The sequence below is a fragment of the Magnolia sinica genome, chromosome 17 (assembly GCF_029962835.1).
Source record: "Magnolia sinica isolate HGM2019 chromosome 17, MsV1, whole genome shotgun sequence".
Classification (NCBI taxonomy): domain Eukaryota; kingdom Viridiplantae; phylum Streptophyta; class Magnoliopsida; order Magnoliales; family Magnoliaceae; genus Magnolia; species Magnolia sinica.
Genome location: NC_080589.1, coordinates 44,588,296 through 44,615,862, shown reverse-complemented (window position 1 = coordinate 44,615,862; position 27,567 = coordinate 44,588,296). Strand labels below are relative to the sequence as shown.

The following is a 27,567-nucleotide window of genomic DNA, read 5'->3' as shown; positions in this document are numbered from 1 at the left end:
TCCATATAAACCTTTTCTTGGAGATTACCATTGAGAAAAGCATTTTTTACATCAAATTAATGCAAAGTCCAATCAAGATTTGCTGCAAGAGACAATAACACCCTAACTGTATTCAAATTGGCTACAGGTGAGAAAGTCTCATGATAATCGACACCATACGTCTGCGTATATCTCTTGGCTACCAGTTATGCTTTGTACCGTTCAATAGATCCATCTACTTTATGTTTAATGGAGAATACCCATTTGCACTCCACGGTTTGTTTTCCTTCAGGTAATGGAACAAGAGTACAGTATCAATTTTAAGTAGTGCCTCCATTTCTTCCTCTATAGCGCGGGTCCATCTTGGATTTGCCAATGCCTCATGAACACTAGTAGGAATCTGACATATGGAGAGTTCCTGTGCAAATTTCTTGAGAGGTTCAAAGAGTTCTTTGGGGGATACATAGTTAGCAATTGCATACCTCGACCTTCGTTCTTCAATTTCTAGAGAGTATCTGTTAGGTGGCTTGCCACGATTGTACCTGTGAGGTAAGACATATCCTGCAGATGCATCTATATCATCGGTATGTAAGGGTGTAATAACAGTACTTACCTCAGGAGTATTCTCAGGAGATGATTTGGCTGACACTTCAGAGGGAGGGGATATAGGTTCGGTCTCAAATGTTGCATGCTCTACATTAGGATATATCTCGGCTTCACAGTTCACAATGCCTGAGTTATCATTCGGCTCACATGCTCCTGTGGCTCGGCTTCACAATTGGCTTCACAGTTCACAACGCCTGAGTAATCATTCGGCCCACCATGCTCCTGCGGCTCGGCTTCATAGTTCACAACGCCTGAGTTATCATTCGACATCTCATGTTGGAACCAATTCAACTCTTCATTATGTATCTCCCCCTGAAGAGTAGAAGTAGGTGCCGGAGAGGAAAAGAACATATCAGTCTCCAAGAATTGGACATCCATAGTCACATAGAGTCTACAAGTGGTAGGATCATAGCACCGGTACCCTTTTTGATGGACGTCATAGCCCAAAAAAAACACCAACGTGCACACGGATCAAGTTTAGTATGTTGGTTCTTGTGAAGATACACATAGATGACACACCCAAAGACGCGAGAAGGAAGCATCAGTGCGGTAGGTAGTGACACATAAGTAGAAAGACATTGGAGTGGTGTCTTAAAGGATAAAACCTTGGAAGGCATTCGGTTGAGAAGATGGACAGCAGTTGAGATGGCATTGGTCCAAAACGTTTGGGCATATGAGCACCGAGAAGCAAAGCACGAGCAGTCTCAAGAACATGTCTATTCTTCCTCTCGGCGACACCGTTCTGTTGAGGTGTTTGTGAGCATGACGTTTCATGAATTAAACCATGTTGAGTAAAGTACGCTTTAAGGTGCTGATTGACATATTCTCCACCATTATCAGAGCGGAGAACCTTCATGGTGGCACTGTACTGAGTACTAACCATAGCATGGAATGTTTCAAAGGCACTGAGAACCTCATCTTTGTGTTTCATCAAGTAGAGTCATGTCATACAGGTACAATCATCCACAAAAATAACAAACCAACGAAAGCCAGACATATTAGTAACAGGTGAGGGCCCCCATACATCAGAGTGAATTAACGCAAATGGAGTGTCACTTTTAGTCATGCTTAATGGATAAGTAGCGCGATGGCTCTTAGCCAAAATACAAGTGTCACATTTCAAATCAGAGGCCTGTAAATGCTTAAACAGATCAGGAAAAACATGCTTCAAATAAGGAAAAGACGGGTGTCCCAAGCGTTGATGCCACAACTAAAGTAGTGTCTCTTTATCAGCATGTGGATGGTTCATGTTATTGGCCTGGCCAATACTGATGTCTTCCACATAAAATAATCCCCTCCTCTCAGTACCACGTCCAATTATCTCCTTGGTGACAATATCCTGAATAAGACAGAAATTTGGATAAATAAGTACAACACACCTATGGTCTGTAGTAAGCTGACTTACAGACAACAATTTATGGGATAGAGATGGAACAAGTAAAGTATTAGATAAATGCAAGGATGGAGATAAGGTCACAGAGCCAGCTCCAGTGATTGGTGAGATAACACCATTTGCATTGGCTATGCTGGTACGTCGCGGAAGAGAGGTTTGAGAGAAGTCCGAGATAGCAAATGTCATATGGTCAGTGGCCCCCGAGTCGAGAAGCCATGCACTACAGTCCGTATCTCTATGGGAGGTAAGAAGAGCAAGACTAGGGATACCTGAGTTTAAGTTGGGAGGAGTATCCGTGGACGTTGCAGCTGGTTGTATAAGAGAAAGATGGGGCTCTGCAGCAGCAACAACAACTGTGCCTGAACTTCCATTGGTTCCGGTTCCATCAGGACGTTTACGGGCTTGAAGATCATGCCACCAATCAGGGTACCCATGCAACTTAAAACAGTTTTCACGTGTGTGTTTCTGGTTTCCACAATGAGAACATTTTTTCGCATCAGTAGAATTTCGGGCCATAGAAGATTTACCAGGGGCAGAAGTGCTTAACGTAAGGGCTTTGGAGGCCAAGACAGCTCCCTGGAGCCCATCGGTGTCATGGGAAGTCATAACTTGCTGTCGAATAGCTTCCCGTCTAACATGCGCATACGCTTGTTCGACAGTAGGAAACGGTTTCATCTGTAGAACATCAGCCCGTATTTTGTCTAGCCGATCGTCAAGACCATCCAGAAACACATAAACATGGTCTTCCTGGATGATCCGATTATAGTGCTGAATATCAACAAAGCATTCCATAGGATTTGGCCGGCGGAAATCAATTTCACGCCATAAACCCTGGAACTCAATGTAATATTTTTCCAGCGAGCCAGCAGCTTGCTTCAGTCGTGTCACACGCCGTCGAAGATCATACATTGTGAGGTATCACTACCATCAAAGAAGGTAGTTGCAATGGAATCCCAAACCGCTTTTGCCGTAGGAAACCAAATAAAATTGCCAATTAAGGACGATTCCATGAAAGAAATTAACCAACCTTTAACAATGGCGTTATCGGTACGCCACTTGCGAAAGGAAGGATCAGTTGGTAGCGGCTGGGGAAAGTCGTCGTTAATGTACCCCAGTTTGTCCTTGCCAGAGATATACATCTCGACAACCTGGGACCACAGTGCATAGTTGGAACTATCCAACTTAATGCCGATCGAAGTAGCGGATGTTTCAGTGGTGATGGTCGGGGTCCGAGTGCTGTTCAAAACCTCGGTCATCCTTGTAGTCAATTCAAGGATAGAGTCAGAGAGATTGGACATACCGCCAGAGGAGTTCGGATCATTAGAGTCTGCCATGAATGGAGGTATAGTTAGGGTTGTAAAACAGGAAGTCAGAACTCGTTTGGCTTTAATGCCATATCAAAAAATTCTGTCTTCCATCTTTTTCATTCAATCGTAGGTTATATACAAAATAAAAAATAAAAATAAATAAATAAAACCTCTTTGCTATACAATTCCGTCTCCTACACTCATGCTACAGGATGTTACAAATTTCAAATATCTTAAATCTCTCTTGGTTGTTTAGCTCACGCCAACAACTCTCTTGGTTGTTTACAATGCTAAAATCTCTCTTGGTTGTTTAGCTCATGCCAACAACTCTATTGGTTGTTTATAGCTCACGCCAACAATTTATGCCTTCTTCAAACAAATAAATAAACTCATTCTTCTACTTTCGCTAACACATCAGTACTGATATCAAGAAAATAATTACAATTGCTAGAAGCTAAATTCTTTAGTATACAAACCTTAGGTTAGAAGATAACCATCATGCAAGAAATATCTTTATTCTTTGAACCTACATTTATTTTTACATTTGGATTTTTATCACGGATCCAAGAAATCTACATTCTAGATAAACATTGATTCCACACACTGAATTGTGTACATATCATAATAAAAAAAAGACGTGTGCTTTATTATTTTCATACAATAGACATATACAATAATACCACAAGCTCAATGATTTTCATACACCCAATTATACCCTGAGATCAATCAGTTGATGAAATGTAAGTGCATCAAATGGCTCTTGAGAGAAAGAAGGCCCACCAACAGATAGCTCTTGAGCCACATGGTGCATGGTTGGCCGAGAGTCCGGATCTGACCGAATACATGCAAGTGCTATGGACACCGCAAATATGACTTCTTGTGCAATGTCCGCCATCGGATTGGAGAGACGTTGGTCCAACATATCCTTTAGTAGTTTATCATCTCTATTTGGTGATGACAAAGAGGAGATGAGCTCCCCAGGATGCCTTCCCATCATCACTTCAAGTGCCACAACACCAAAGCTATATACGTCGCATTTTTCAGTAACCTTCATTGTATATGCAAGCTCTGCAAGAATAAAGGTAGTTCAATGATGTTCTTTAATCTTTGCTAATCATTTAAACTCTTATTCACATATAAACGAACCTAGGTTTCTTAATATAGGTTTCATATTTTTTAGGATTTTGGGTTTGCTAACCCAAGGCATCTCTACCAACTGAGCATGCGCCAAGAGATGTGTTTGGTATATCTAGGGGGTGAATTAGATGGACCAAACTTTCAAATGATCTTGCAAGGCATGATGCATATATAAATTGAGTGCATGCCGTTGGCTTTTGTTTTTTTGTTTTTCTCTCTCTCAAAACTATCCATTATTCTGACGTGGTGGTGGTGTGCCTGATAAGGGGACTACCCTAATCATTGTGTTGGGTCATCTGGCATGGTTGGGCCTAGTTTTAAGTATGCCACAGATGTCCCAGATGCTTGAGAATTTGGTATGTGTGAACTAGAGTGTAATGCTGTGCATAGCAATCATGGATTGGGTGATACAGGCAGTGTTCCTAATATTAAAATGGCTTTAGCATAATTACTTGTATCAATATTCTGGACAGACAAGTTAAATCTCTCTCTAAAAGTATATATTTGAAAGTAAAGGAAACAACCAAAATATATGCTCCACCCAAGAGTATTTATGAGATTCTACCAAGTTTTTAAGTCTGTATTGGTGGGGCCATAGTTCCAAGATCCAAACCATTGACATAGTGGGCCCCAATTTGGATGGGTCATGCATTAGCAATTCTCTATCCTAACCATTTTAGTGGGCCATCAGATAGATAATCAAGAAAAAAAAAGGCAATTGTGCACATTCAACAAAGAAAGACCATAGATTCAATGGCTAGGATTTTCCCATTTCGAAACTTCTTTTGTTGCGTGGGGCATTCATTGTGTGGGACATAACATGGACAGTTTCAATCTTAAAGCTGTGGAACCCTTGTATGATGGAGAAAACCCAACCATGCTCTGGGATCTCTTGGTAGAGCATTGAACGATGCCACATTTCCTGATGCATCATTTTGGAATTTACTTGTAAGGGCTACAAGCCATGAGCATTTTCAATTATTTCTTAAATAGCCATAACTCATCCATCTAAACTTGGTATATGTATGTAAATCAATCCAGACCATATGAAAACTGACCCATATTGTAGATGGGAAGGTCCCATAAATGTGGAATGATTCTATCCAACCAATTGGTAGCCAATAAAAGTACAGTTAAAAATATGGTCAGTGCCATGAATTTAATAGCTTTGACTTACCATACAACCATATTATCTTTGCAAGGCTTCTTATAGTCATTGGATTAAGGAATCTTAGAGAGAAAAGGGAAACTTTTCAAATATGAAATTTCTCATATTCCAGTCACTGTAGATTGCCACGCCTAACAATAGTGTGGTAACTAATGCACAAACTTTATACTACATGGTTGCCAACAAAAATTATGAAAGCTTAAGAAAACTAAAGGTCAATTTATAATAAAACTAATAAAGCATTGAGAAGGTATTAATGACTAACCTGGAGCAATGTATCCATAAGTGCCTGCGAGTGTAGTCCAATTGGACGAATCAGGTATCAGCAATCGGGCAGTGCCATAATCAGAGACACTAGCCTCAAGTTTTGAATTCAATAGAACGTTGTTGCATGTTAGGTCTCGATGGACAATCGGCGGTATGCAATCATGGTGCATATAAGATAAAGCATGGGCCACACCTTTAATAACCTTCACTCTTAGAGTCCAGTCCAACTGTGCAGCTCCTTCGTCATTGCGTAGGATGCTTGCCAAGCTTCCCCTTTCCATGTACTCATAGACTAGAAACGAGCATTGAGCATGGGAACAAAAGCCATGAAGCTTCACAATGTTGTGATGACGGATTTCAGTTAATGCTCGTATCTCATTTTTAAAACTTCTTTGATTGGATTGAACCCCACTTTCGAGTGGGTGAAGTTTCTTCACAGCTACTACCTGGCCCGTTGGTAGATTTGCTTTGTAAACTTTCCCATACCCTCCAGTTCCGATGTAATATTTATCATCAAAACCCTCTGTTGCCTCCAAGATATCTTTGAACACAACAATTCCATCATAATTCCATATTGAAAATGGATTTCCACTACTGCTCTCAAGAACTCCTTTCTCTATATTTCTTCTTTGATAATAAATGGAAGAAATGCCAATGATTGCAAATAAAAGAAACAAGGCCACCGAGAGCGGAAGAATAATGAGGATCACAACTCTATGGTCTTTCTTTGCATTTCCATGACTTATTGAAGAGGCATTGCAAGGTCGCAAACCTTGCACTTCACCACACAAGCCTCTATTATTTATAAATGCCTCCGCAGGAGCCTTTTGAAAGCTTTTGCTGTTGGGAAGAGGACCTTCCAAAGCATTATATGAAAAATCAATGGATTGCAAGCTGAACATCCCTTCAAAAGGAGGAGGAATGGTGCCTGACAGCAAGTTGTGGGAGAGGTTTAACTTTTCCAGACGAACCAATTTTGCGAGTTGTGGTGGTATCTCTCCATTGAGGGAGTTATGACTTAGATCTAGTAAGCCCTGTAGGTACACGAGGTTACTGATCTGAAAAGGAATGCTTCCATTCAAATAATTTTCGCTCGATTTCAAATACTGGAGTTTGGAGCAATCTCCTAATTGAGGTGGTATTGGACCACTTAGGTCATTCATTGACAAGTCAAGAACCTCCAAATTGGATAGTTTTCCAATCTCTTGGGGTACGTGACCAGAAAGCCTGTTATCATTTAAAGTCAAGTTGAACAAAGAAGTCAGTGCCTCAAATTCCTTTGGAATCTCGCCTGTGAGTTGGTTCGAAGAAAGACCAAGCACTCTTAGCTGCAGCAGCTGCCCAATCTCGGGAGGAATTCTACCGGTGATCCTGTTCCCGGAGAGTCGCAGCATTGTCAAGTTTCTGCATTCCCCCCAGTTCGGTGAGAGTTCACCAAACAACATGTTGTCACTGACATCCATGAACGTGAGATGCGGGTATACACCAAAGGCTTCCGATACATTTGCAGCAAGTCGGTTTCTGTTGAGTTGCACTCTTGTTAAGCTAGTGCAGTTTCTGAAGCTTCTCGGGATCTCCCCAGTGAAATGGTTGTCAAATGCAGTGAAGACTTGAAGAGATCCATCATGACATAACTGAGGTAAATAGCCAGCGAGGTTGTTGCCATCCAAGTAGAGTTTAGAAAGATTTGTCATGTTTGTCATTTCTTGAGGCAAGGACCCAGATAATTGACAGTGAACAAGGGCCAAGGAAGTAAGCTTGGTCAAGTTTCCTAAAGTGGAAGGGAGAGAACCTGTTAGAAGGTTACTGGACATCTCAAGATCCTTTAGATTAACAAGATTCCCTATTTCTGGTGGAATTGAACCAGAAACTTGGTTGGTGTGGAGAGACAAAAATGCAAGGTTGCTCAAATGACCTAAAGCGGGGGGGATCGGACCAACCAGATTGTTTTGGTACAACGTCAGCTCAACCAAATTCTTGAGATTCCCTAATTCTGCAGGAATAGTGCCTGAAATCTGATTTCTGGATAAATACAAAATTGTGAGCATGGACAAATTACCCAAAGCAAGAGGGATAGGACCAGTCAGATTGTTTAGGAACAACGTCAACTCAAGAAGATCTTGAAGATTCCCGATTTCCGAAGGAATGAAGCCAGAGATTCGATTTTGGTCCAGGTGCAAGATGGAAAGCTTGATCAGATTTCCTAAAGTGATAGGGATAGAACCTGTTAGAAGGTTAATGGACAAGTCAAGATTTTTGAGATTAACCAGATTCCCTACCTGTGGAGGAATAGAACCAGAAATTTGATTGTCAAAGAGCTGGAGGAGTGTCAGTTTTGACAAGTTGCCTAAAGTGGAAGGGATAGAACCTGTTAGAAGGTTACTGGACATGTCAAGCTCATTGAGATTAACAAGATTCCCTATTTCTGGGGGAATTGAACCAGAAACTTGGTTGTCATAGAGATACAAAATTGTAAGGTTCCTCGAATTACCTAAAGAGGGAGGGATGGGACCAGTAATATTGTTTTGGAACAACGTCAACTGAACCAGATCTTGTAGATTCCCAATTTGTGAAGGAATGGAGCCAGAGATTCGATTTTGGTCCAGGTACAAGATGGAAAGCTTTGTCAGATTTCCTAAAGTGGTAGGGATAGAAGCTGTTAGAAGGTTAATGGACAAATCAAGCTTTTTGAGATTAACCAGATTCCCTGCTTGTGGAGGAATAGAACCAGAAATTTGATTGTCAAAGAGCTGGAGGAGTGTCAGTTTTGCCAAGTTTCCTAAAGTGGAAGGGATAGAACCTGTTAGAAGGTTACTGGACATGTCAAGCTCATTAAGATTAACCAGATTCCCTATTTCTGGTGGAATTGAACCAGAAACTTGGTTGTCATAGAGGTAGAGGATTTTCAGCTTTTTCAAGTTACCTAAAGATGGAGGGATCGAACCAGTCAGATTGTTTCGGTTCAATTGTAGGTCAACCAAGTTCTTGAGATTCCCTAACTCTGCAGGAATTGTGCTTGAAATCTGGTTTGTGTGTAAATACAAAATTGTGAGCTTTGTCAATTTCCCTAAAGTGGAAGGGATAGAACCTGTCAGAAGGTTAAAAGACATGCTAAGCTCCATGAGATTAACCAGATTCCCTATTTCTGGTGGAATTGAACCAGAAACTTGGTTATTAAAGAGGTAGAGGATTTTCAGCTTTGTCAAGTTACCTATAGTTGGAGGGATTAGCCCATTGAGGTGGTTTGAGTGTAAATTTAACTGAGTCAGATTATGCAGATTCCCTATTTGAAGAGGCATTGAACCGCTGATTTTATTTCCCCACAGGCGTAGGATCTGGAGATGTTTAAGCAGTCCAATTTGAGATGGAATTTTCCCAGTGAGTCGATTGTTCTGGAACTGAAGGGAGATGAGTCTGGAAAGAGTGCCAATATGGTCTGGGATGGTTCCAGTGAGGTTGTTGCCACTGAGATTGAGACGGAGGAGGTTTGGAAATGACGGGAAGTTCAAGTTATCAAGCTTACCTTGCAAGCCCACACTCGATAAGCTTATCGCTGTTATGTTTCCAGGGTCGTTGCATGAGATCCCAAACCATTTGCATGGAGATATTGAGTTGGTGGTAGCATTAGTAGCAGGAAGCGACCATGAATGGAGAGCTTGTGCTGGAGAGAGACTGGCTTTCCATTTCATGAGAGCCTCTGCTTCCGAGAGTGCAGGAGTTGGTGCTGCTGTTGCAAATGATGTTGCATGCGACAAAAGAAAGGCTAGCAAAATGAGTAGAAAAGCAAGTGGGAGAGATTTCTGTATAGCCATGGCTGCTGTTGCTTATGGTATGTTACGAACTTACAATGGGTGGGTATTTATAGGTAGAAGGTTGTTGGTACTCAGGTCAAGCACAGCTCATGTTACTCTTATGATAGAGAGATTTTTTTTTTTTTTTTTTTTGAAGGCATGTAACAGAGAATTCTTGTTTTCTGATTTTCTATCATCACATTAGTTCTGATGTAACGTGTTCCTAACGCAACGCTGATATTTCCTTTCTATCAGTAAAAACAGAAAAACAGAGTGAAACCGCAACGCTGATATTTCCTATCAGTAAAAACAGAGTGAAAAATGCCAACGCTACACTCGGGATGGAAGTGACCTGCCTTGACCCGGGTTATTCAGTAATCCCCAGGCCATGTGGGGTGCACCATGATGTTTATTTTATATTCACTCAGTCCATCTGTTTCACCAGTTCATTCTTGGAGATGAGACCAAACATGAGAGAGATCCAAAATGCTCGTGGGCCACATAACAAGAAATAGTGGAGATACAAATGCGGATCATTGATTCCTTCCTACAGCACCTTGATGCTTATATACCACCTAATATGTTCATAAGGTGGTTCTTAACATGCATGAAGGGAAAATACAAATATTAGTTTCATACAAAACTTCCATACCCCCAAGAAATTGGCTGCTTTGAATTTGGCATATGAATGGATGTGAATTGCCTGCGCCCCTGCACACAGGGTGTTCAAGTAGGACTACTTCCTATCATGTGGCTCACTTGAGTTTTAAATCTGCCTTATGATTGCGCTCATGTCTTAAGCTTCTGTCTGAGGCTACTTCTATGGTGGGGCATGGGAAAGTGGCATCTAATGCGAATTGCCGGTAATATAAGCTTATATGAATCTACCCTTATCCTAGGCTTTATGAGGCCCACTGTGATGCTTGTGTTATATCCACTCCATCTATCCATTGTGTTCGTCCATTTTAGGACCTCGTTTGAAAAATAAAGCAAAATCTCAAATGGGCCACACAACTAGAAACAGTGGTGAATGGACAAGCACCATAAAAAACTTCCTATGGGCCAAAAAAGTTTTGGACCAGGCTGATGTTGGTCTTTCCCTTCATCTGCTTGGAAATCAACTTATGAACTGTTTTGGATGCCATATAAACATCAGGTGAGCAGCCTTTGGAAAGTTTTAACGGTGGCCTGTTTCTATCCCCACTATTTTATGTGCTGTGGCTCACTTTAGTTTCTAAATCTTTCTGATTATCAACATCACCTCCTAACATGGGCTGGCACAATTAATGGAGCAACAAAGACATCACAACTGCCCCCATAGAGCTTAAGGTCACAAGGGATTCATGTAACCCTGGCTTACAGGCAAGTTGCATCTGCGATATTTCAAGGAGTGGGGCCCATGATTGGATGGTATTGGTTGGACTTGTCTTCTACGTTTAGAGTAGTCTCTCTCTGTCTCTCTCTTTCCTTTTCTTTTTCTTTATTAGGTGCTGCCAGATTTCCAGGAATTGAGCATGTAACTGGATGGTTTTGGGTAAAAATTCTATATTTTTATTCAAGTCTTTTACAAAGAGCATCAAGATTTCGAGTGGGGCCCTCAAGGGGTTAGATTTGGGCTCTGATTCTATGTTTAGAGTCAAGTTTCTCCTCTTTTTTATAGCCTAAGTCTTTCTTTTTTTGTTGGGTGCTGCCAGATTCTAATGAGATGGGCCCATGATGGGATGAGTTTAGATTCATATTCTACTTTTAGAGTCAAGTCTCCCATACTTTTGAATCAAGTTGCTAGTTAGCTTGGCCTGATTCTAACTAAGCTAGGCTTAGGTGTGCTTACTGGGAAGTGTTTCGGAGCTTGTTAAAGTAGACACAAGTATTAACAGAAGGTTTCAATTCCTAAATCTCATAAAAGTGACTAAGGGGCCTGAAATAAGAGCCCGTAAATAAATGGGCCTAAGGAGTGATTCTCGGGCCTAATGGGTTAAGCTCGGGCCATGGGTCCATCGGCTATGACTCGGGTGAGGATTTGAGTAGTCTATCTTACAGCGGACCACTCACTCCAAACTAGTCCCACCCTTTGCCACACTGCCTAAATTGTGGAGGTTTTTTGTTCTTTGGAGCGGTGATGAATCCAAACTTAAACATGGCAGCGGTGATGAATCCAAGCTTAAACATTTGATGAAATAAAGAAGAGAATGTCAGTCAATTTGTACAAAAAGAGGTTTTAGAGATGATTCCTGACACCTATGTCATATATGTAACATTAAGGACCGATATGAAGATTCATTGGCCCAAAAATAGGACCCTTAACTCACAAGGTGGGGCCATAGACATAAGAAAAGTAGATTGTTATAATAACATGGCCAACAAAGTCCACAGGTGCTGGACCAAACTTGCTTAAAAATGTATCTTTAAATCTGGATTCTAGGATGTGTTGGACAATTTCACTTCGATTGCTGAATACCTTGTGAAATGAAATTTTAAAATCCATGGTTAGAAATCATCGATCTGTTCTCTCGAACATGTGGCACCTAGTATGCTCTAGTGGGTTGTTGGGTTTCTTTGGACATGCGGCCACATGTGTAGTGAATTGTTCGATTTTAATTGTGTGTGTGTGTGTGTGAAGCATGCCGTAATGATCTCAAATGAAACCAAACACTGGGTGACCCTAGGTGTCGGATTAGAACCAGATCTATGAAGACTAGCCTAACTAACTACTCGGTCATTGATCGATAACGAATAATACAATTTATGAAAATAAGGGTTAGTCCTTCGGATGAATTTTTTAATTTTACCTTGAAAACAAAACTTTTATCACAATGATTATAAAATAAGGACTAGAAATGAAGTACACACTAAAAGATGAAACAGGAAATATAAGGCCAAATGTTGATTTTATTAAACTGAACATGATGCGGTATAAATACAATGTACAAAATGTAAATAAAGCAGATGAAATTACCGACGATAGTTTGAGAGGGCAAAGCAGCTGTAGATGGTTAATAGTCTTCTAGAGTTGAATGGTCATGAGATTATCATCTAAACCTAGATGGCCATGATTTAACCAACAAGTTATGGTCAAAACAATTACTGAGACTTAGGGATTTGGGGGTCTCCAACGTCGCGGATGAAACTAAATTAAATATTATTTGATGCAAAGATGTTAGATGCTCTAGAATGAAGTGGGCCACACCACCATATGTATGTGTCTTATCATGCCATTTATCTGTTTTGCTAGCTCATTTTAAGGCTTGAGCTCTAAATTGAAGCATATCCAAAGCTCAAGTGAACCACACCACCGGAAATAGCGGGATTTAAACACTTATGGTTGAAAGCTTCTTGAGAGCCAAAGAAGTTTTGGATCAAGCTGATATTTGTATTTTCCCTTCATCATGATCAGGTTGGATGACAAATAAACAGTACTATGGGCCTTAGGAAGCTTTAAATAGTGGACGGCATTATACCCATGTGATCCACGTGAGCTTTGGATATCCATTAACTTTGAGCTTACGCCCTAAAATGGACTGCTAAAAAGGATGGGCGTGGATAAGACATATACATTATGATGGCCTCATAGAATCTACTCAGCACGCTAATATTATGTATGCAATCACCGTGGGGTACAAAATCCATTTTTTCATGGCTACTCTGAATTTCGGATGCTAATTGATGTTTATATGCTATCGGATTCGTTCATAAGGTCATTTCCATTGGAATGATCTTTAAAATAAAATAAAAAAAAAACTCATGTGGTCATATGAATGTTTCAATGGCGGTCAATCAATCCCCAATTATCCCCAATTTTCCTCTCATGTGGCACATTTAATTTTTAGATCTGTCTGTTTCTCTTTTGTATCATGTTCTAAAATGATATGAAAAAACCGATGAATGGGGTGGAATTGTCTTAAAGGGGCCCTAGCTAGCTTCCAAATGCAAAAACTTCCTGCGACGGCTGTCACTGGTTATTGTCCGTGTGAATCAAGTCTTCCCTATCTTTAGAGTCTCAAGTCTCATGTTTTTGTGGGGTGCTGCTGGATTCCAAAGAGTTATGCATGGGATTGAAAATGGGCCCGGCTCTTTTATTGCTTTATTTGGTTTGTAATTGGTTTGTAGGACCAAGTCTACCGCAAGTTTTTCTTTTGCACAGTGCTGCCTTCCTGGATGGAAATTCCCAGCAGGAGATTTATGGGGCCACTGTGATTTATCGGTTTGATCCACACTGTTCATCCATTTTTTTTCATATTATTCTAGGGTTGAAGCCCAAAACAAGGCAGATATAAAGCTCAAGTGGACCACACTAAAAGAAACATAAGTGATAATAACACCCACAGTTGAAACCTTCATATGACCCCACGTGATGTTTATTTGTCATCGAACATGTTCATAAGGTCACATAAACCTGGATGAGGGGAAATTTTTTCAAGTTCGATAAAAAATTCTGTAGCATTCATTAAGTTTTTAATTGTGTGCGTTCAATCCCAACAGTGTGGTCAACTTAATCCTTACATTTGCTTTAACTTTGTGCATAGCCCTAAAATGATATAGAAAATAGATAAACCGTGTGGAAAAAAAAAAAAAAAACTCATACATCACATCATGGTGGCCCCACAGAGCCCCTGGACTGAGTCCGTCCAGCGTGAGCAGGACGCAGTCCGCTTCCCCAGTGACTTTGACCAACTGGCCAGGCCTGCTTTTAACAATAGCGATTTAGGTGTTTCGCGGGTGACAACTTACCAGGTGTTACCCCTACTGGAGGGCCCACCCTGATGATGTGTTATCAATGCTGTCCAACCTTTGTTTTCCAGCCTATTTTACGATGGATTACCAAAAATCATGCAGATTCAAATATCAGGTGGACAACATCCTGAGATATAGATGTTTGAGTGTTTTACCTAGGGGTGTACACCAACCGAGCTAGCTCGGTTAGCTCACTCAACTCGACTCAAAAAAGCTCGATTCAAAGCTGAGTTTGAGCCCAATCGAGCTGATTTTTTGAGCTCAAAAATGAGTTCGAGCCGAGTTCGAGCAGGCCCCAGCTTGACTTGACTCGGATTGAATCCAGCTCGAATCGAACTCGGATTAAACCAGCTCAGTGACTCAGTTACTTTGCCATTGATGTTGCTCACCAAGTGCCTGACTCAAAGAAGTGTGGCTGTTGGCAAGGAAGGTGTAGGTGAAACAAATATCCTTTTTTTTTTCTTGGTTTTTCTCGGTTTTTATGTTGCTTAGAAGGTGTTTGATAAAATACCTGTAAAACCATTACTTCTGTTTCACATATAGAAAAATTTTGAAAGTGCAATCCAGGTAGGGCTGTACACGAGCCAAGCTAGCTCGAAAAGCTCGGCTTGGCTCGATCTAGCTCGACTTCACTCGACTCGAATGATGAATTAAGGCAAGCCTAGCTTTATATGACCCAGCTCGTTTTGAAAACAAGCCAAGTTCAAACATAGTGAAGTTTGACTCGACTCGACTCGAACTCGGCTTGGCTGGAAGCTCGAGCTTGGCTCGACTTGAATATATTATTATTATTATTATTATATATTAATGTATATTATATTATATTTAAAAATTAAAAAAAATTAAAATAGAAACCCTATCGTATCCGTCCGTTCCTCTCATACCATTTCCCTTCCTTAACCCGCCGCGCTCAAGCTTCTCTCTCTCTTTCTCTCTCTCTCTCTCTATCTCTCTCTGTAACGCCCCGAAATTCAAGGGTCGAGCAAAGCTCAACTCCCGAGTTCCAACGCATCACTTATGCAACATAGATAATGATGTTTAAATGTTGTCCATATTAGTGCATTAAACATGAGTGAGATTACACTAAAACAATATATCATACTCCAGAGTTAATGTAATTAAGCAAACGGAAGACTTAGATAAGTATATAAAGTATATACGTGTTTCATAATCTCTAGAGTATGAATGTGCTACTAAGCTGAATATATACATAATCTGTTTCAAAATATATAATATATCAAAATGTAAATGTTCCACAATCTAATATCCCTGTAATCCGGACGACGCAACTCTAGGTCTACACAGACCCCCCTGAGAGCTAAACGTAGGAGAACTCCTCCTCCTAGTCAAAAAAGTCCGGCTCCATCACGTAAGCCTCATCACAACTTGCATCTAAATCAAAGTCTGGTTGGTATTTTAAAACACTGTGCCAGAGTGGGAGTGAGTGATCAACTCAGTAGTAATATAAGGCAAAGGTTAACATATTATCAATTCAGTCAAGCAGTAATGATAAAATAATATAACAAACATTTCCTAACTACTCTTATTAATGCATGAATGATATGCGTAATGATGCATGCTCTCGTATGCACTTCCTCAGCGACATCATCTCACGATCGCACATGACAAACTCCCTAAACATGTGCTTCCTTACCAAAGCACATGTAATACGGTGCATGAATATATTAGACAAGTAATTTATTAGGCGTATTTATACAACAGGGTCGAAAAGCTAAGGTACCTCTCTTTATATCACTTATCCAAACAATGATCCATCTAGGGTCGTCAATCCTAGTTAATCACATACGATAGGCAAGTTGTAGGGCATCACCCATGATGAAAAGCAGTGGATAGGTAAGTTCATGAGTTTGTACTCGAGGTCATTATGGGGAGGCTCGTCACCTCAGCGTAGGCCTAACTTATACTCGAGGTAACTACAGAAGGCTTGTCACCTGAACGTAAGCCGACAGCTCGAATACAGTGTCCCATACACTACCATATTCGACTCACGAGTTTGGGTTACTCACTGGTCACTACGGGGAGGCTCGTCACCCCAGCATAGGCCGACAGCTCGACCATGGTGTCCCATACACTACCATGTCCGGCGCATGAGTCTTAGCAGATCTTGGTACCATGGTTGAAATAGGCTTTACATTGGTAAGTAGTACCTTAGATTCAAGCAGTAGTGTCCATACATGGAAAACACGCAATAGGCCAATCGGGTTATTTGACATGTGCGATTGGTATAAGCGCACGTTGAATTGATCGACATAGATCGCGTAAGCACTCCGCGTGGCCTAACCACTGTCGACAATCACCGTACGGCTCGGATTCATCGAACGTATCTAATGTGGCGAAACTAGTTCGGCCACTCAGTCGAGAACCATTACCGATTGCCTGGACTACGTAGTAGTCCCAATCATACTCAAATGCAATAGGTAGTCACATATGTTAATCATAACAACATTTAACAAATAATTTAAACATAATTTTCATTTGAGCATTTTATTAAATACATTGAACATGTTGTTATACATATACATTTTATCCATAAATCACATAGCAGAAAGTTACATCATATGAAGGAAACTACAAATATGGATAAGGTAGTTGAGATTCCCATCTCAACACCCTTGTTGGAAGCGATTTATCAAACAATTTCTCATTTAGACATTTTATCAAACACTTACACTACATAATACTATATACACAAACTAAATTAGTTATAGCATATATTATGACAAATCCTTTCATAAAGGAGTTGTCATACACACAACAAACATATATTCTAGATTAATAGTCATGGCCAGTATAAATCATAATTTCACTTTCATTCAAACATTTCAACAAACACATAAAATGCATTTTATATTCACATAGTGCACACACATGTATAGTTTATCAAATACATCGTAACTAAGATCATATGGCAGCAATCAAGTCAGACATAAATCATTGCTGACATTTAAAGCCTTGAAAACCATAACCTAAACATTTATAATATGTACCTTTCGTCGATACGCCCATTACGAACTCGGTTCATACACTACATCCCCGTCTACAGAACAGCGGCTACCTAAATCATGAAATAGGTTAGCTATTTCGTCAATTCCTCTGTTTGGATTCCTAAAACAAGAGTAGGGTTAGGGTTTCTTACCCAAATCGGAGTTGGAATGGCTTGTGTTGCTAGATGTAAAGACAATCTACTGCGTGTAGTCGTAAGAGAGAAACACCGCCTCGATCTTCCAAACTCTCTCTCTTGTCCTCATTCTTTTCTCTTCTTTTCTCTCCTCTCTCTCCTAGGGTTTAGAGAAAATTCGTATGGAATGGGAATGTGGGGGTTTAAGGTCCTTAAATAGGTCCAGAATTGGTTCAAATGGCCCCAAGGCCATGGTATACTTAGGTTATAACCAAAGGGTGTCTGTTTTGAGCAAACGGGACTCATTTGGAGGCCCATTACTCACCTGCGTCATGGAGTAAGTTCCTTGACTATGGATCTAAGCCAGGTTATACTTTTGGTTCGATCGGATTTGTGGATCGACCGTGGAGGACCTGTATTAGTTCAACGGTCATCGTCACTCGATCAGGGCCACAAGTATACTAACATGTGTAGGGAAATTTTCCTGATTCACGGATAAAAGTTGGTTAGAAACTGACGGTTTGAAGTCTTCAATTTTGCTCGTAAGCGAATGGTCCAATTCACTTAAGTTCTGGTTCATTTTCTAAAGATATTTGCGTTTCTAACACACTTTGCTCAGGGCTCAAGTTGTACGTTTCTGGATACTATTTGGGCTCGGTTCCTGCGATGGTTGTCAAGCCCAATAAGGCGGTCATAATGTTGAAGGTTAAATATTACATATCAGACCCTAGTTATTGCCTGGATTTATGAACGTGGTACTGTTTAACGGCTTGATTTAATCGTATTTGTGATGGAAGGTGTATTTACGAGCTTGGATTGAAAAATGATGCTAAAGGTATGGATTTAGCGCTCAGAATTCACCAAGGCAAGGGACGGACTCCAGGGGACCAAGATGCACAGACTTACACGCTAGAGATCTGAGAAAATTGAGAAACTAAAGCACAGGTGGCCTGAAAGACGTCTAGAATGCAAGATCATAAGGTTCTCACCATCTATTCAATTGGAAACTTCATAGATGGCCTCAAGACCATAAATTAACCGTTCACGTCGAAATTCATCCCTTGGATCCTTTTGAAAGTGGCCTAACGGACAAATTAGCCCCTAAAATCTAGATTATAGGCCCACCTGCAATCTGGATATGCCTCAAATTTATTCCCAACTGTTAAAAAGATATAAGAAAAGAGATAGACAGAACGGATTGTACATATACATCACGATGGATCCCACATGGCCAGTGCGTGTACACCATAAAAACTAAAAAAACGAGTCAGTGTGCACTGACCCGTCTTCTTTGCGTAAACAGCTTCAGCGGACGGGCGTTCGCTCATCATTTTTCACCAGTGGGCCCCACTCATCATCCTTTTACAAGATCTGGACCATCCATTGCGTCCAGAGGGGAGGCTGGACCCCCGCTTAGGTGTCCTTCTATTCCCATGCGTGCACACATGTGTAAATAGCGATCAAACACAAGATGGACGGCGGAATGAAAGAGTCTGTGGGCCACACCGAAAGCAGTCAAGAACCATCCATTCTCGATGGGTTTTTCGCCACGTTTCCAATGAACGAGTGGATTTCTTTGTTAAATTCAATAATGGGTCCAACCAACCTCAGCGCAAGACGCGACGTAGCCTCTGTTTCGCAACATGGGTTGCAGTTGTCCTTTGTGGGCCACCACCATACACCAACGATCTAATCTGGACTGTCCATCAGGAGCCTACGTGCCCTCTCATCCAAGCCTAGGTGACCGAATTGCAGAAGACAATGAAGATCAGTTTTCAAACCGTCTAAAAGAAACGAACGGTGCAAGAAAAATCTCTGTGGGCCACACCGAATGCAAGCCATACCACGTCATTTCTAACTGATTTTTCGTTCTTCATCCAATGAACGGATTGGATCTTGCGACCAAAACCAAGAAATGGGCCCCACCAACGTCCAGCGTCAGTCCGATGGTGCTGCTTATGCACGTTCGGAAATTGCGGGCTAGAGCACGATCATGGATGTGGTTGGTCGGCAAATCCAGACAGTCCAGAGGATGCTCAGGTCTGGGATTATCCCAGCCATGGAGTTAGGCAGAAAGGATGGACGATCGGCCGTCCGAGGTAATCCTTCAAACGCAAGCTGTTTTTGCGATTTTTTCTACGTGAAATAGGGAGTCCAGCTCTATTGCAAACGAACTGCGAAAGAGACGTCAGTGCTCGACTCCAACCACCGACCTCCCTATTGCTATAAAAGAAAAGGAAACGAGAGAGAGGGGCATCACCCAATCTTGGACGGGCAACCGTGGAGGCAAAATCAGTGGCTGGGAACGTCAGTTAGAGAGAGAGAGAGAGAGAGAGAGAGAGAGAGAGAGAGAGAGAGAGAGAGTGGTTTTTAGAATTGTTTATTTGTTTTATTTACAGTCTTTTTATGATTTCTCTGAGATCTGGTCCAATCATGTTGGGCTAAACCTCTTAACTAGGGCTAAGAGGTGAAGCTTGTAGTGAGATGGGAGACTCTATTTTTATGCTTTTAATTTAATTTTAATTTATGAACTAAATTTAATTTTAGTTTGATTATTAAGGGAATGTTTTTAGCCTTTAATGGTCTGTTGTGACTGAAATTACAATGGGTCTGCGATAGCTTTGAGCATGTTCCTTTCCTTTTATGTGTATGACGTCAGGAAGCCTTATTGTTCACTATCGTCTCCTGGGCATGGTCGGATGACGGTACCCTTCCTAACCTTCATATATTGTTGATTGGTTGGTAATTAGTTTAATTCTGTTGTTTACTTTGTCTCTTGGGCATGGTTTGGTGATAGAATCCATTCTAATTCATATACCTTTCATCCCTTGAAAATTAGATCAAAGGAAGTTCAGTTTTGATCTTCGTGGTTACACCCTTCAACTAGATGAAGATGCACTCTAAGTCCAGTTGAGTTTTTGATGCAGGCATAAGATCTCCCTGATCTCTATAAGTGGATCCTCTGAATCCCTAGTTTCCTTTCCCTGAATTCTTTAAAATTTAGATAATTATTTCATCATTATTCATCAAATTACATTCGATTTAGATTTTATCTTAGTCTAATTCTAGTTCTACTTAGTTTCAGATAACGTACATGTATCAGTCTCTTGGGATTCGACCTCGGTCTCACCGAGTTTATTACTACATCACAACCCTATACTTGGGGAGTGAACAAGTTTTTGGCGCCGTTGCCGGGGATTGACGGTTACGCTTTTTGAAATTAATTAGTTTTGGGATTAGTTTAAGATTAGGATTTTTCTAACCTTAGATTTTTTGTTTTTCCTGATTTTTAGAAACTAACTTATTTTTTCCGTTTTGTAGGATTTTGAGATAGGTTTCTAAGTTGGTAATTTCTTTCTTAATTTCTTCCTTGCTATTTCTAAATTAGGATTTATTTTTTTTTTAGCAAGTTTCTAATTCTAACTCTGTTAGAATCTAACTTTGTTTGTTAATTTTTTTTTTAAGAAATTTTCTACTTATAGACTTTTTGTTTAGAAACTAACCTTCCTATTTTATAGGCTTTTAAGATAGAAATTTCTAATTCGGTTAGCTCTTTCTCTACTTTCTATTTTTTAGATCTCTTTTAGTAACTTACTTTCTAGTTTAGGACTTTCCTAATTTATTTTAGAAATTTCCACTTTCTTTTAGGAATTTCTTCTTTTAGAAACTAGTTTACTTCTATCTTTCTTTTTAAGGATTTTCTAATTTTAGACATTCTCTTTAGAAACTGACTTGTTTTGTTTTCTTTTGCAGGTTTTTAACTTAGGGACTCCAATTTGGTAACTTCTTTCCAACCCTCTCTTTCTTTCTAGATTTTCTTTTCCTTTCTTAGGATTAGGTTTCGAATTTGATTGAGGGCTGCGAGTGTTTCATGCCCAAGTGGGCCCGTGACAACACTCGACGTCTCTTGACTGAAGGAGGATTGGTTGAGGGGTTAACTATCCATCGCAGGACTAAACACCACTCGAAATTCCCTGAGTTAATTGAAGTGATGGCTGAGAACCAACCTCTTCTACCTCAACCCAGGGTGGAGGACATTCAGGATGAGAATGAGGTGCATCAAGCACCCCCGCCTCGTACTTTACGAGATTATTTACAACCAGCGGGGGTGAGTACGCCCTCATGCATGATTTTTTCTGAAAATACAGGATATATGGACATCAAGCCAGGGGTTATCCAACTCCTTCATAAGTTCCATGGGCTTGAATCTGAAGAACCATATCTACATTCGAAAGAGTTTGATGAGATCATAGCCACTTTATATTTTCAAAATGTGTCTGAGGACATAGTCAGGCTGAAACTCTTTCCTTTTTCCTTGAAGGAGAAGGCTAAAACGTGGTTACATTCACTGCGTCCTAGATCCATTGACACATGGAATGATATGCAAAGGGAATTTATAAAGAAATTTTTTTCACATCATAAAACGATTACCCTTAGAAAAGCAATCATGAACTTCACCCAAAAGGAAGATGAAACATTTTACCAATGTTGGGAAAGGTTCAAGGATTTGGTCAGTTCATGCCTACAACACGGCTTTGAAATGTGGCGTATTACAAATTTTTTCTATGATGGACTGACATCTTCCTTGTGCCAAATGGTCGAGACAATGTGTAATGGAGAATTCATTAATAAAAATGTTGACGAGGTATGGGATTACCTCGATAGTCTTGCTGAAAAAACACAATCATGGGACTATTACCCAAAATCGAACACCACGTCTAGGCCAACTCAATCTAAGGAGAAAGGTGGATTGTATCTCTTAAAAGAAGAGGATGATCTCAAGTATAAAGTGACTACGCTCATAAGAAAATTTGAGGCCATGGAAGGAAAGAAGGATAAGGTTAATGAAAGTGTTTGCGGCATCTGTGATTGCAATATTCATACAACTAAAAATTGTCCTACGATACCCGCCTTTCGAGAAGTATTGAATGAACAATCCAATGCCGTAAATACTTATTAAAGACCTTTCAATTGACCGACCTCTAATATGTACAATCCTGATTGAAAAAATCATCCAAACTTTAGTTGGAGAAATGGACAAACTGCTACCCCTCAAAGTTTCTTCAATCAAAATCCAAATCAGGGGAAACCTCAAGAAGAACCGGTTCAAAATTCCATGCAAGAACTGACCTTGGCAATGCGAGATTTTATGTAAAAGATGGATTCACGTATGACAGTTATAGAAAAGGGGATGCTTCCTGCACAACCGCTCCCCAATCCTAAACCGCAATACGAAATAAGTAATCCCAGCTCTTCAAATCAAATGGAGCACGCTAAATCCATCACCACTGTTAGGAGTGGGAAGATCATTGATAAAACCCTTTCGGTTAGGCCCGAAAAGCCTCAAGAACCGGAAGAGGACAACAATGATGGATTTAGTGAGGCCCCACAAAAAATAGAACCGGAACTTCTAGAAAAGCCAGTTGCTCCATTTCCCCAACGGTTGGTCACACCAAAACCTCTCTCTAACTCTCAGGATATCCTAAAGGTGTTGAAACAAGTGAAAGTCAACATTTCTTTACTTGATGTCATAAAACAGATACCTTCATATACCAAATTCCTGAAAGACTTATGCACGACCAAACGACAGTAGAGTATTCAAAAGAAGATCTTCTTGACCGAGAAAGTGAGTGTCATCCTAAAGCAAGATGTGCCATAGAAATTTAAAGATCCTGGTAGCCCAACCATATCATGTGTAATCGAGGACCATCGAATTGATCACGCACATTTTGACTTAGGAGCGAGCGTCAATCTGATTCCCTACTCGGTATACAAACAGTTAGGTTTGGGTGAATTAAAACCCACCCTAACTACACTACAACTTGCTGATCGCTCTGTTCGTGTACCAAGAGAGATAATTGAGGATGTGTTGGTCCAAGTTGATAGATTTTACTACCCTATAGATTTTATCATCCTGGACACCGAACCTATCAATAACATGAGCACTCAGATTCCTGTCATTCTTGGTCGCCCATTCCTTGCCACTTCAAACGTAATTATCAATTGCAGGAATGGTGTCATGACTATGTCTTTTGAGAATATGACATTGGAGTCAAACATCTTTTTCAATAACGGTAGAAACTTAGAGGATGATGACGATTTTCACGACATTAACATGATTGACTCTTTAGTAGAAGATACGACACCTCTGACCTTATCTTCTGATCCTCTAGAGATGTGTCTGGCCCACTCCCATGATTTTGATGATGACATGATTAGGGAGACATGTGCCTTGCTTGATACTGCACCGGTACTTGAAGTTAACCAGTGGAGGCCACAATTTGAAGAATTGCCACAAACCGATGTAGTGCCTCTACCGTCTAACCTCAAGCCACCGAAGCTTGACCTAAAACCTTTGCCCTCTGATTTGAAATACGTATATTTAGGTCAAGATGAGACATACCCGGTGGTGATCTCCGCCCATCTGGAAAAAGAACAGGAGAGTATGCTTATATCTACTCTCATTGAGCATAAGGGAGCCCTTGGATGGACGATAGTAGACCTCAGAGGAATCAACCCCTCGATTGTACTCACCGCATATATCTTGAGGATAATGCGAATACTGCTCGGCAATCACAACATAGACTAAATCCAAACATGAGGGAAGTGGTTAAGGCCGAGGTTCTTAAACTATTGAATGTGGGTATCATATACCCCATATTCGATAGTCAATGGGTGAGTCCAACTTAGGTGGTTCCTAAGAAGTTCAAGATCACCATCGTAGCCAATGCCAATAATGAACTCGTGCCAACTAGAGTTACCACTGGTTGGAGAATGTGCATTGACTACAGGAAGCTGAATACTGTCACAAGAAAGGACCACTTTCCTTTGCCCTTCATTGATCAAATTTTGGAAAGGCTAGCTGGTCATTCCTATTACTGTTTCCTTGACGGGTATTTCGGCTATAATTAGATAGAGATAACCCTTGAAGATTATAAAAAGAAAAAAGAAACTATGGCACCTTTGCCTACAGAAGGATGTCATTCGGATTATGTAATGCCCTTGTCACCTTTCAACGATGTATGATAAGTATCTTTTCTGACATGGTGGGGAAATATCTAGAGGTCTTCATGGACGATTTCTCTGTTTTCGGTTCATCTTTCAGCGAGTGCTTAGAGAGTCTTAAATGTGTGCTGAAAAGATGTGAAGAAAAGAACTTGGTACTTAATTGGGAGAAGTGTCATTTCATGGTTCATAAGGAAATTATTCTTGAACATATTATCTCATCCAAAGGAATCGAGGTGGATAAGGCAAAAATGGATCTTATCTCTAACCTACCTCCACCCAATAACATACGGGATGTGCGATTCTTCTTAAGACACGCTGGGTTTTACAAAAGATTCATAAAGGACTTTAGTCTCATCTCTAGCCCTTTATGTAATCTACTTCAAAAGGATGCACCATACGAGTAGACTGAGCCATGTCAGGAAGCTTTCACTAAGCTTAAGGGCATGTTAACTAGTGCACCCATCATACAACCACCCGACTGGGGCATTCCTTTTGAACTTATGTGCGACGCGTCTGATTATGCTCTTGGGGTGGTTCTAGGCCAGAGAAAAGATAAGAAACCCTACATTATTCATTATGCGAGTAAGACTCTAAATCCTACCCAAGTGAACTACTCGACTACGGAAAAGAAACTCTTGGCTGTAGTGCTGGCTCTGGACAAATTTCGGTCCTACTTGATCGGATCTAAGATCATTGTTTACACTGATCACGCGTCGCTCAAGTATCTTCTGTCTAAGAATGATGCGAAACCCCGCCTGATACGATGGATCCTCCTACTCCAGGAATTTGACCTAGAAATAAAAGATAAAAAGGGAGTAGAGAACGTAGTGGCTGACCATCTTTCTCACCTTAATCCCTCTGATTCCCTTGAAACGACATATATCAATGACATGTTCCCTGATGAACAATTGTTCAGAGTCTCCCATTCACCTTAGGTCGCTGATATTGCTAATTATCTTGCCACAGGTTCCATACCGACACAGTGGACTACGCAAGATAAGAAGAAATTTTTCACTGAAGTGCGTAACTTTTTTTGGGATGATCCATATTTATTTAAATATTGCACAGACCAAATCTTAAGGAGATGTGTGCCAGACGTTGAGCATCAGAGTGTCATCTCTTTCTGTCATTCACAGGTCTGTGGTGGTCACTTTTCTGCCAAAAAGACCACAACCATGATTTTGCAGTGTGGCTTTTACTGGCCCACTATGTTCAGGGACACTCATGAGTTTTGCAAAGCTTGTGAGCGTTGTCAGAAATTGGGAGCGTTGTCCCGTCGAAATATGATGCCTTTGAATCCCATTCTTATCATCGAGGCATTTGATTGCTGGGGCATTGATTTCATGGGACCATTCCCCCAATCTTTTGAAAATCTATATATTTTGCTCGCTGTAGACTATGTCACTAAATGGGTTGAAGCGATTCTGTGTCGGAATAATGACCATCGCACGATCATTAAATTCCTAGAAGAGAACATCCTTTCCCGATTCGGAACGCCTCGAGCTATCATTAGTGATGAGGGCTCACACATCTGTAATGGGCCATTCGAGAGTTTAATGAAGAAATACGATATCTCTCATAAGGTGAGCACTCTATATCACCCATAGACAAGTAGGCAAGTTGAGATTTTCAATAGGGTGATCAAACACATTTTGGAGAAAACGGTTAACCCTGATCGTAAGGATTGGTTAATCTGATTGACTGATGCCTTATTGGCTTACCGTACTGCATTTAAAACCCCTATTGGAATGTCTCCCTTTAGACTTGTCTATGGGCACTTGCCTATGGAGTTGGAACATAGAACCTTCTGGGCAATCAAAAAATTGAATTTCAATCTGGACAATGCCGGCTCGCTACGCAAACTTCAGTTGAATGAACTTGAAGAAATCCGGAACGATACATATGAGAACTCGAGAATTTATAAGGACAGAATAAAGGCGTTTCATGACCAACGTATTCTACGAAAATCATTCACACCTGATCAGAAAGTCCTTTTGTATAATTCTCGATTACATCTCTTTCCAAGTAAGCTTCGATCTCGTTGGACTGGCCCTTACATTGTGGTCATTACATATCCTCATGGGGCCGTTGAGATAAGAGATCCTGACAATGGCAAAGAGTTTAAAGTAAATGGACATCGATTAAAACCATTTGTCGAGAAATTTGATTCAGAGGACATGTCCATGCCTCTAACTGCTCCTGCTTACCAGGATTGATCTCCTAGTCTGATGGAGGTATAGGTAGGTTTATCGCTTTCATAGGACTAGGATAGTTTGCTTTATACATTATTTTAGAATAGTTTGCTTTTGTTGGTTTCTCTCTTATGCTACCCTGCGCTGATATCTTTGGAAAGCCTCGTGATTCTTTCATCCAGGTACTATCTTTCCATCACTCCTCTTTTACTTTCACTGTCCCATGTGCATAGCATGCTTATTTCCTTTACATTGAGGACAATGTAGATTTTTAGTTGGGGGTGGGAGATTAGGTTACCTAATCAGTGTTTTCTTAGTCTTGAGCAAAAATTGTGAAAATTAATTTAGACTTACAAGATACATGATGTTGGTGATTTATGTCTCTTGGATTTAGTTGTCTGAGAGATTTCACAGTTGAGAGCGACTTATCAATCCACGATTAGAAGTTTTAAACATTGATTGAATCATAATTTTACATGTCACATCTCGCTTACACATTGAGGTTTCGGTTCAATATTGAAGGGTTAACTTGGTAATCATTAAGCATGGAAGGAACTAGCCTAGAAAATTTGCCCGTCATGATCAATTGAAGAAAAAGAAAATACCTAGCTTAAAAAAAAAAAAAAACCTTTGAAAAGGGTTGGGCGAATAATCTTCACCATAGGTTTGCTCCCTATAGGTATAGATTTAATTCCCCATGCATGATATGTGAAAAGGATTGGGTGTATAGTCTTCACCATAGGTTTGCTCCCTATAGGTGAGGATTTGATTCCCCTTCTTGGCGTTACTTTTAATGGAAAAATTAAAAGCTAGAAGAATGAAAAGATGATCTGTGAGGCAAGTTTTGGT

At 40.4% G+C, this 27,567-nt stretch overlaps 1 protein-coding gene and 1 non-coding gene across 2 annotated transcripts; both read right to left on the bottom strand.

The window, feature by feature from the left end:
- Positions 1–3,784: 3,784 nt before the first annotated feature.
- Positions 3,785–9,768, bottom strand: LOC131231113 (probable leucine-rich repeat receptor-like protein kinase At1g35710). The gene is made up of 2 exons (XM_058227205.1): positions 5,856–9,768; positions 3,785–4,353 (listed from the first exon to the last, which is right to left on the bottom strand). The coding sequence occupies exons 1-2, from the start codon at positions 9,667–9,669 to the stop codon at positions 3,995–3,997; spliced, it is 4,173 nt and encodes a 1,390-aa protein (XP_058083188.1). The 5' UTR covers positions 9,670–9,768; the 3' UTR covers positions 3,785–3,994.
- A 12,179-nt stretch (positions 9,769–21,947) lies between these two features.
- LOC131232072 (small nucleolar RNA R71) lies at positions 21,948–22,054 on the bottom strand. The gene has a single exon (XR_009164676.1). It is a non-coding gene; the product is annotated as a small nucleolar RNA R71 (small nucleolar RNA).
- Positions 22,055–27,567: the final 5,513 nt, after the last annotated feature.

Coding starts and splice junctions, on each gene's coding strand:
- LOC131231113 (XM_058227205.1), bottom strand. CDS start 9,669: ATGGCTATACAGAAATCTCTCCCACTTGCTTTTCTACTCATTTTGCTA. Junction 4,354..5,855: donor TTATGGATACATTGCTCCAG/GTTAGTCATTAA, acceptor TTATTCTTGCAG/AGCTTGCATATACAATGAAG.